Source organism: Hippocampus comes, unplaced genomic scaffold, assembly GCF_001891065.2.
Source record: "Hippocampus comes isolate QL1 unplaced genomic scaffold, H_comes_QL1_v1.1 scaffold31, whole genome shotgun sequence".
NCBI lineage: Eukaryota > Metazoa > Chordata > Actinopteri > Syngnathiformes > Syngnathidae > Hippocampus > Hippocampus comes.
The window spans coordinates 398,480-409,144 of record NW_017806069.1 but is presented as its reverse complement, the minus strand read 5'-3'; the positions used below and the strand labels follow the sequence as shown (position 1 = coordinate 409,144).

The window sequence follows — 10,665 nt, the reverse complement described above, 5'->3', positions numbered from 1 at the left end:
CCAAAATCATCTACCCTGCCCCGTGAAAAAAAATCGTTTCCCAATGTGTCTGTGTGTGCGCGCGCGCATGTGTGTTTAACACGGAGGCTCCGGTATCGATGCACGAATTCAATCCAGCGGATCCATACGCAGCGCCTCTCTGACCTTATTAAGTGAATCCGTCAAATGTTGTTTCACAGCCGGCGGGCACACAAATGAAACGAACGCCATCCGTTCTCTTTGGATGGTACTTTTCCTCACCGTTTTGATTGTCCTGTGCCAGAAACAAAAGTCAACTCCAATTCTCAAACGGTTGTTTGAACTTCCTCCTTCTGTACAAATGTACAGCAATCCCGACATTAAAAAATACATATTTAAATGAACCCCAAAAGCTCATTTATACTATTCATCGACAAAGAAGAAAACAAAAGGGCATTTTTTTCTGTAATGATGCTCATGAATAAACATAAAATGGAGTTCCAGTTATTTTTTAAAGGCATTTTTCATTCATGAAAACCTTCTCTTAATTTGTTTTTTCTTCACTTCAAGAACTTTGAGGCACACGCCGTCGGTGCGGAACAACGCAGCTTCCAATGAATGCTGCGCTTTGCTGCAGCACCTTGATTCATTGCTTCCACCGACAGTCTGTGCGTATGCGCACACGTGCAAACGTGTGTTCTGACAAAAAAAAAAAAAAAAAAAACCTCACGGCGTTAAAGTTAACACCTTATTCAGCAAAAAACAAACTAAAAGTCCTCATAGGACAAAAAAAACTCCTGCTCACTGCCCTCTTGTATATTCCGTCTGACACAGACATCACCTCCCGACACAATTGAGCACATGCACACTTCTACTTTCCCAAAACTTTACACTCGCCTATAGTGTACTGGAGCGCACACACACGCCCAACTGCACACATGTACATGCAACTGCATTTATTCGCCCATAAGCAGGCGCCCACGCTCCCGCTTTATGTATGTGGTTCATGCATTAAGCATCGAGGTGAGCAGCTGCAGTCCTCACGCATGCACATGACTGATGTTCGGTTGAAGGAAGCGACGCGCCGTCGCGCAAAGAGTGCAAATTGGCAGCGCGTGTGTTGTGATCGCACGTGCGCCTTTGTGGCACACTGTTTGTGATGACTCTCGGCGTCCTTGTCCAAGGGCGCCCTTTGGTTCTCACTCTCTGCTGCACACACTGAGATGGATGTGTGTGTGTGTGTGTGTGTGGTTGGAGCAGTCTGACCCTCGAGCGGGAGTCTGAGTGTACTAACTCCGAAATGTACTTAAAAGCAAACGTAAAGGGGAATTTTTGACTGTCAATTCCGACCACTTGCAGTGCATACGAATCTGCTTGGTGTCAGTTGCTCCTATTGTGGTAACCATGGCGACGCATCATCCTTCTTCTCTTCCTCTTCGGCCCGTCGTGTCTTTATCGGGGGGCGGCGTGAGCGCTGACAGCAATAATGACGTGACGTGACGCTCTTGTCGCCATCTAGTCAAGAGGTCCTCTATTTACCGCGTTTCATTTCAGATATTAGACAGTGTCATCAGCAGCTATTGTCTGCACCTGCTGACTGGATTTCATTCCACAAGTTAGACTAAACCTTTAGTCCGGCCAGCTCTGCTTCGTTGCCGTATTTCATTCTTGTCTCCTTCTTTTATCGTTCTTACCTATATCGTAGATTTCATTTGATGGTGTCATTCGAACAAATGTGTTTGCATTTACTCGCTGGATTTCATTCCAGTTTCTCAAATCTGTCCTCGGCACGCTCTTGTCTCAGTCTATGTACTGGATTGCGATCCAGATATTAGAGAGTGTCATCAGAATGCACTCATTTGTTTGCAGATAGAATTTTATGGCAGATATTAGACTGTAGCAGCTGCTTTTGTCTCCATTTATTTACCGCGAGTCCTTTACAGCAAAGGCCAACCGCTGTCTTATTTTTTTTCATATCACCAACAGTGTAAGAAAACGTTCCTGGGCCCTACTGGGAAGCGCCAGTGGATATTTTTAGGTGCTCCGCCGGGAATGCGGGCCGTCCAGCAACTGGCAAGTGGGTAACCTGCTTTTTTTTTTTTTTCTCGAATGGATCCCTGCTGAGCATGGACGTTTTATCTGGTAGTGCAGTACTTTAGGGTAGAATGCGGAAACCAACAGGGGAAGATCATCGGGAGGAATGGGCCCAAGATATTTTGGTTTGTGGCCCCCTACGTTTAAAAATAACACTTTGTGGCCCCCTACATTAGGTATAGCAAGCATGGCCGTCAAAGAAAAAGCAAACATGAAAAGGATTGCCCAGGCCACTTGTTCCATCGAAGGGGAATTTTTCCAAATCTTGACGTCCGAGTTCAAGCCTCATCTTTTGCAAATGTGCACATTTTTGAGCAGTTGATCGCCGCTATGCTATCAGCCTAACGATGTGTAAAAATGCGGCGGCACGTCAACTTACGAGTGATCATCGCATTCCGTCAGGTTGTCTCCCGAGCAACCAGGTGTCCTCCAACAAATGGAATGCGGATCGATTTTCACATTCCCGTAACGCATTTCTTATTTTTTTTTCCGTCAGTCAGTCTAACCTCCACCTCGCGACTTCTGAAGGAACGTCTCGTTCGGCCTTCGGGAGGTTCTTTGCCGCATGAGTGATGGCTTTGCCTCCTCTGGCTTTTCTTTGTCTCGCCTCCTCCTTCCTCCTGTTTCCCCGCCTGCTCGGGTGCCTACTTTGTCCTCTTTCCAGGTCGCCATGGTGACGGGAGGTTGCGCCGCCCGGCGACGGCTGGCGCGCCCGAGCGCCTCTGCTCGGTCGTAACTCACCAAGGTGTCAGCGGCGGCGCTGGAAACTCGCTCTCGATAGACCGTTGAGGAGGCAAACGAGGGAATGGGATTCGGTGAGATCAGCTCACATTTAGAGCGAGGCATGGAAAAACGGACCGGTCGCCAATCAGTGGCTGGGAAATCTATCCATCCATCCAATTTGACTCACAGATAAAAGCAAGTGGCTTGTCATGCTCAAATTCAAGCCGCAAATCCATTTTTGGAGGTGGCAGCCTGGCAAACGAGGAAGCCGCGCTAACTAGTCCTCGACATCAAATAAGGCCAAATACGCACGCGAGCGTCTTCCCACTCAAAGCTGGTCACGGTGGAGGTGTTGTTTTCCACAAATCATCAAAGAGTCGCTTTTGGCACAGGAGCAGCTGAGAGACGCGCGCGTCAGCATTTTTCTTCGCGCAACACCAACTGCCAGACTGCCGCTGTCTGGCTGGATGTCACGTGCGCGCTCAAAGAGACGCTCGGACTCGAGCCGGGGAGCCGGGGAGCCCAGGAATCGACGACACCGCTCACGTGATCGAGTGAGAAACATCTGGAAAATGTGGCAGTGTTTGAAAGCGATGGCGAATGACCCTTTGGGCCTGCCTGCCCGCCGGCCCGTTTCTGGAAACGTGGCCGTGAGCGAGCCATTCGGCGTGGCGGGATCTCAAGTTGTGCTCGAGAGAGTTTCACTGGTGTACGTCAGATGATTTCTGTAGTGTGTGAGGCTATTTCTGTTGCGTTCATGTGCTTGAGTGAGTCATTTTTTTGCTCACATGTCTGACAGGATTTCCATTATCCGTACGAGAACGTTTCAATAGCATCTCCTCGATGGCAACCAAGATTATTATTTTTTTTCCCCATCGGCACGGCGATCTCTCCTTTTTCATCTTGCGGAGTTTGTCAGGGTGTCTTACGTAAAGCTCTTTCTTGTACTTCCTCACACGTTGTACTATGGGAGCCGAGTGGTAGGCGGGCGGGCAACATACTGAGTGAGAGTTGAACACAACAGAGGAAAAAGAAACGATGGGAGCTGAACTTCCTCCGCTCGCGCGCACGCGTGTGTGGAGTACGTGTGAGAGTGCGTGTGGTGTGCCCTGCCCAGCGATGCTGTTGCGGCTGCAGAGTAAGATAAATGATCTCATATGTGGTGTCCAAGCTCCGCCCCTCCCCCAGCGCCCAGCCGCTCAAAAAGGCACTCGGTCAATTACGCGGCTAGCTAGCTAGCGCAGTGCTACATTATTAGCGAGAGCTTTATCAGCGCTTTTGTCAGTCATGAGTAACTTGATGACTTTTGGAGGCTGACTCCATTTTTTTAAAAAAATTTTTGCTTCATATTTAACTGTGCGAGCACTTTTTGAAACAACCGTTTGCTGCGTGAAGTAGACCAAATGGAATTGGATTGGGTGAGCGCTGCTTATGAGAACTGCGCCGACACATCTGCTGGTTAGGTGGCAATTTTCTCACCCTGATTGCGTCAGTACCACAGACACACACACACACACACACACACACACACACACACACACACACACACACACCCACACGTACACACACAAATGTCCAGGTGGCATCAAGTGGCTCAAAATTAAAGATGACAAATCTTCCGCGACAACAGCACCGAATCCCCACCCAAAAAAAAGCAATCAATTACAGTACATGGGCAGCATCATGCTATGCTAACTCATCACCTAGAACACGTTGCGCTAACACAGCAAAACATAACACAACATGAAGCGGCGCAAAAGTACAAATTCTAAAAAAATGCTCAATGATGCAACTCAAGTCAATATAAAAAAAAAAAAGTACACTCTTCGAAACAGTAGAAATGTTTTGTTTGCGGTCAATTGTTTTTACCGAGAGCAGAAGGGGTACGACGTTACTATTTGATACAAGTGACAAATATCAATCGATTCAAATATCATTATAATTATGATCAAATTCTCCACGAGATGGCGTGTTTGGCCACTACAGTACTGAAGGCTTTTCTATGATCTGTTATTATGCCTCCACAAGTAGTTGAGTCCTCTCTTTCCAGTCCTTTTATCAGCATTCATGCCCGCAAAGTTCATATTTGTCATCAACTTTGTCACGTTCGATTTGGGCTGCTAAAAAGGTTTCAGCAAACAACTTCGGTGCCAAACGTGGGCTACTTTTGCAGAGTCCTCCTCATCCTCCCTAACATCATCCTCCCTGCGTGTCCTACTGACGTTGCAGTCGTGTACTAAAAGCGCAAAAAAAAAAAAAAAACCACTGATTGGAACGTTTTGTGCCGTGACATGACGCTGTGTGTGCGCGTGTCCACGAGTGTGTGCGTGTGTGTGTGTGTGTGAGCGTGTGTGTGTGTGTTGCAACATCACGCCAACATGGCTGCGCGTCCACGAGCGACGTGGAGGTGCAAAGAGGAAATTGGAACTTACGCTCTGCTGCCGTGCTGGACCGTTCCGCCGTGGAGGCCATGGCCGGGTGCAGCTTGCGGCGAGCGGGCACGTCGGCGCAAGAAAAGGCGCTGCTCCTCCTCCTCGTTCGCTCTCCGGAGCAGCAGAATGGAAGCAAGCGGGAGAGGCGAGCACAAGCACGCCGCCGGTAGTCGCTCGTGTGCGGCGGAGGCTCAGCGTCACATCGCGCTCTGTGGATGATGATGAGGAGGAGGAGGAAGAGGAGGAGGAGGATGCTGATGATGCTGATGATGTCGCGCGAATAGCAGCGTCAGTCTCTCGCGCTCTCGCCGGTGATGACGCCTCGTTCATTAAGAATGACGAAGGAAATATGTCATATTTTGCATATGATAGCAGTGCGCATAAAAGTAGTGATGTCAACTCAGATGACCTCCCGTGTATTTTGGGGCATGGAGATTAGAGACTTTTTTTTTTTTTTTGTGGGTCTACTCGTGATTATCATGCCTACCACGTATTGTGAAGTGAAACTGACCTCAGGGGCTGAATTTTCAAAACATTCCAAGGACCACGGGAAATGACCACATTTGAACCTAGAAAGGCAGCATCAAACCAAAATGGCAGACTTCCTCTGTCTTTCCAGGCATAGGTTGTTGTGACTTTTTTTGTAGGTCGACTGACAATGAAATTTCATGTTGCTCAGTCAAACTGGATTTTGGATGCGATGCATTTTCAAAACATTCCTAATTGACCCTAAAATTTGCCACTTCAAATCATAAGGGTTGAATATTTTCAGACATGGCTTTTTGTGGGTCTTTTTAAGATTGATGCATGCCAAATTTAAGAATAACAAGGAAATAGAGAGTTCATAATGAAAGCTGTTTCCACAAGTCACGTGACCCGTTCTGCTTCTCACACCCATCATTCAATTTATCATGACTGCATAATAACCTCTGATGAAGCTTGCACCACTTTGCCACCACCACAGCGTAACCACACACACACACACGCACACACACACACACACACACACACACGCACACACCATCATTAAATCTGCCATGCCCGCTAATAACGTCTAATGAAGCTCACAGTACTTTGCCGCCACCATAGTGGAACCTCACACACTCACACACACTCGCCCAGGAATTGTCTGCGGAGGAAATGAGTTGCAAAAAAAAAAAAAACAAGAAGGCTTCCTCATGTGGAGAGAAATTGTACTGCAAGTCTTGTGACTATATACGTTCAGCCCCGGATGACCCGAAAATGGAAGTGGCCAAATTGAACTGTTGAACCAAATTTTCAGACTTTCTCTGTCGTTTTGGGCATGGGTGCTTGAGGCTTTTTTTGTGGGTCTACTTGTGACAGACATGTTGCTATGAAACTGGCTTTGAGGATGGAATTTTCAAATCATTCAAAGAACCAAATTGACCTTAATTGGCCGTTTCATACCAAAATAGCAGACCTCTTTTCCTTTCTTGACTTATTTTTGTGCATCTGCTTATCGGAGTCCGGAGAGTGCGGTCAGCTCCTCCTTTTCGACTCTTTTGTTTTATTTTGGGGGCAAAGCAAACAGGCAAAGCAGCCAGCAGCAGCGTGCACAATAAATAACACGCTGGTGGGTGTTTCTTATGTAAGCGCCTCTATATAACCTGCTCGCTTGTGATGTTCCTCATCCCTTTTTCTTCACTGATTCATTCCGGGGTCGGTCCTGCGGCCAAGGAAAGATCATTTTACACGCCAGCACTCATTTTTGACAGCACCACCAACCCCGTTTTTTTTTTTGGTGGGTCTCCTCATGATAGACATGGCTACCAAACATCATGTTGCTGAGTGAAACTCGCTTCAGGGACTGAATTTTCAAAACATCCCCGGGGGAGGTTTTGTGCATTGCACTGCAGCAAGTGTGTGTGTGTGTGTGTGTGTGTGTGTGTGTGTGTGTGTGTGTCACAATCACAACAATGAGTTGTTCCAGGTAGGCATCATCTCCTACACGATGCAGGTCGTGGTCCAGGTGCACCACTTGGCAGCGGGAATAGGTACTGCCGAGTAGTAGGAATGCCAGTTGATGGAAAACTACCAAGGGCAGTGGGAGCGGGGGGGGGTCAGTGTCGCGAGAGTAATTCAACCCCTCCCAAACACACACTGCCCAGTGGAGAGTTTCCAGGGGATCAACAACTGGAGATTCTTCAGTGATGATACGAGTGGTCCTCATTTACTTACTGTACTGAAGTCCCCCCCTGTCATCAAGCCAGACAATGCTGCTTGGCTTTCAATATCCCTTGGTTGCATGCCATACATCCAAACCGGTCTTCCATTTCTTGCCAAACGCTTTGGAAATTCTGTCAGAAATCGAAGTCGAACATGTCTGCACCACTCATTCTTATCAACCTCTATGAGACACAAAACGCCGCTTGAATGGCATGAACAGTAAATGGCAATGAAATCAGTGCAAGCCAGATTTTTTTTTTTTTGCAAGATGTTAAAAACATTGATTGTCACGATGGCCTGAGATGGCCCGCCACGAAGATGATTTGGGCACCTTGACTGAAATCCAAAATGTTACATGACGATGATTATATGAGCTTGTGTTTGTGCGCACTCATGTTTCGATGAGCAACAACAAGGCGCCGGCTTTGTGAGGACAATCCCGACTCAGCAGCAGCTTACATAACGGGAGTGTGTGATGTCGAGCGGGACACATTGTTACCCTGACAGAGCGTTTCTGTTCAAAAGCAACACTGGCAAACTTCCACGGAATCTTCTACTTGGGGGGTGCGGGCCGACCGACAGACCAACCAAACACCGATGCCTCTTCGGCCCAGGGAAGTCACAAAGAGGAAGAGTTGGCCAGATTTCCTGGCATCTCATCCATAGACAAAAGGTTTCAGAGGATTTTGGCTCTTTTTTGTTTACTTATCGAAATAATAAGTCAATATTGAACAGGTTCACCTGAACATTTGTCAGATGGGGCCACGGCATAAAAAACACTTGCCACCACAGGTGCCACCAGAATGTGTCTTTTTGAATAGTGTCACAAAATGGATGTCAGCCCCTGGCGCCACGAGAAAAACAAGAGTTTCCAGTTGTCGTTATCTTCGTTGTGTTATCTTCTTGTGAGACCGAAATGGCGAGAGTAATTGACGCCCCCGAAAAACGTTTATACTTACTATACTATAGTTGTCTAAATGAAGCAGCTACGGTCCATATAACATATGGGCCTTACAACTATTTGCACTGTGTAATTTAATAATGATGTAACATGATTTAATTTTAACTGTTGGAGTGCAAACATTTCCGTTACAGCTGCACCATGCCATTACAAGAAAGGATTTCTATTCTATTCGGGGTGGCGTTATGGTAATTTTACGAATGTCAAACGCAAAGAAGTGGGGCTTCACACTACTTTGTCGCGTTCTTGACGAACTAAACTCGGGCAAAGGTCCTCCTGTCCAGCAGACACATAACAAACCATGCCACGCAGCTCCCATTGGATCAACCGGTAGATAAATAGAGACGGTAACCCCTCCCTTAGACCTTCCATTGGTCCAACCGAGGGAGAAATACAAAACCTCGCCGCCTATTGGCTGTTTATCAACCCGCATAACAGCTTCTATTGGCTATTTTGGACGAGAAATTAAAACCTCTCCGCCTATTGGCTAGTCATCTTTAGTCCCCGCCCTTTTGTTTAAGGTGAGCTTGAGGGGGCTGGCTGACGTCGCTTACTTACAGCAGCTGGTGCTTGCAGTCTCGCTCGGCGGTCGTGGTCTCACGTGGCATCCAGCATGAAATTCGTTCGCTCTATTATGAAGAACGCCGCGCTGGCGAGTCTTCCCAAACACATCGAGCATTTCTCCAAATTCTCCCCTTCGCCGCTCTCCATGAAGCAGTTTCTCGACTTCGGTGAGTGTCGGATCGGCATGCAAACGAGCACGGCTACGTGACTTAAGGAGAGAATGCTGCTCATGGGATTGCATTGGGATATTGTGCCGCACGGACGCTATTTTTTTTTTTTTGATTTGATTTGATTGAAGTGAATGTCATTCAATTCCGTCGTGCAATGAATGCGCCGCAATTGGCCGGCCCGTGCATGGATGCTGGTCATTTGAATACAGTATTGCGTCAGATATGACTCGGGAAATAGGAGGAGATCTCAGGAATTTCTCTCTAACATATTTCAAATAAAAATAAAATAATTTCTAATGTGATATCACGGCCACCGCAGAATTTTTTTGGTATCAGTGATGGCAAAGAGAAAGGTGGTGGGGGGGTTTATAGAGGTGGTAAAAGTACTCTCACGATGTTGTCATTATGATACAATTTGCAAGGCAAAAATGAATTCATCTCTTTGTGGTTGTATATTATCTGTAAAAGTGGAAATGTCCTGAATAAATTCCAATGACATTTAAAAAAAACAACAACTTTTTTTTCCGACTCTCTGTTCCCGAACGCTTCCATTCTTCTGTTTTCATCATTTGGAATGCTAAATGGTTCCTTCACGTTTTTCCCGATTGTGTCTCGCCAGGTTCCATCAACGCCTGCGAGAAAACATCCTTCGCCTTCCTGAGGCAGGAGCTGCCAGTCCGGCTGTCCAACATCATGAAGGAGATTAACCTGTTGCCTGACAAGCTGCTCACCACGCCCTCGGTGCAAACTGTGCAAGGCTGGTGAGTGTTCGTCTGTCTTGCGTCAGGATTCGCTCAAGGTCGCAAATGTTTGCAAAACGTTCCCCTAACGTTCGTCGGCGGTTTCAGTGGTTTTTGTTGTCAGATGGAAATGTGTTCAAAATTCCCGCGTGACCAGAAAAGTCCACGCATTGGGCAAGCCTTTGCGACCTTGAACGAACCCTGGCAAACTCTGAGGGGAACGCGACATTTGCTGCCCTTTAATGGAGAAAAAAGAAGTGATTTTATTTAGTGTACAATTTCAAAAATTATTGGCAGACTGCAATTGGCACTTCCTACCCAGTTGCATTTGGGAATTATTTTACAGACCGCCCCAAGGTACTACAGATTAATGAACGCTGCTTGAAATAATACAAGAACAACAATAAAAAAACACGCGCGCACCCACTTGACTCAATGAACTCGCCCGGCAAGAAAAAAAAGCCTCTGCAGCGGAGTCGTTTTTCAACATATGCATGTCCACTGATGTCGCGCACTCGAAATAACACCATCGCCCTCTGACCAAATAGTACTCGCTACTGTCGGGTCCGCACGTATTCACTGAGGGGTGGGGGGGCCGGGGTAGTTTGAGGAGACTGCTGAGGGGAAGGGTGGGGGTTTCCTCCTCAGCTGTGAACTTTAGCCCACTTTCTCTTCATGTGACTGTCTTCTGCTGGCTTGCATGCTTATTCCATCCACTCTGTTGTGAAGGAGTGGCAATTTGACACGTGTGTGTGCGTGTGTGTGTGTGTGTGTGTGTGTGTGTGTGTGTGTGTGTGTGTGTGCGTGTGTGTGTGGTGAGTGACACACAAAGTTAG

The 10,665-nt window shown here is 47.1% G+C and overlaps 2 protein-coding genes across 4 annotated transcripts in view; one reads left to right on the top strand and one right to left on the bottom strand.

Moving 5' to 3' along the window:
* tbkbp1 (TBK1 binding protein 1) overlaps window positions 1-10,665 on the bottom strand; it is a 27,375-nt gene that overhangs the window by 7,579 nt on the left and 9,131 nt on the right. The window contains exon 2 of one of the 2 annotated variants that reach the window (XM_019893734.1): window positions 5,208-5,308. The gene's annotated coding sequence lies outside the window, so the exon portion shown is untranslated. Of the gene's footprint in view, window positions 1-5,207; window positions 5,469-10,665 lie in introns of those variants that run through there. The other variant, XM_019893733.1, reaches the window with a different exon arrangement.
* Window positions 8,891-10,665, top strand: part of pdk2a (pyruvate dehydrogenase kinase 2a) — a 4,811-nt gene continuing 3,036 nt past the window's right edge. The window contains exons 1-2 of one of the 2 annotated variants that reach the window (XR_002170973.1): window positions 8,891-9,086; window positions 9,709-9,850. Coding sequence is in view for 1 of the 2 variants with exons in the window: in XM_019893739.1 (XP_019749298.1) it covers window positions 8,969-9,086; window positions 9,709-9,850 (260 nt within the window). In the remaining variant the exon portion in view is untranslated. The remainder of the gene's footprint in view (window positions 9,087-9,708; window positions 9,851-10,665) is intronic. The other variant, XM_019893739.1, reaches the window with a different exon arrangement.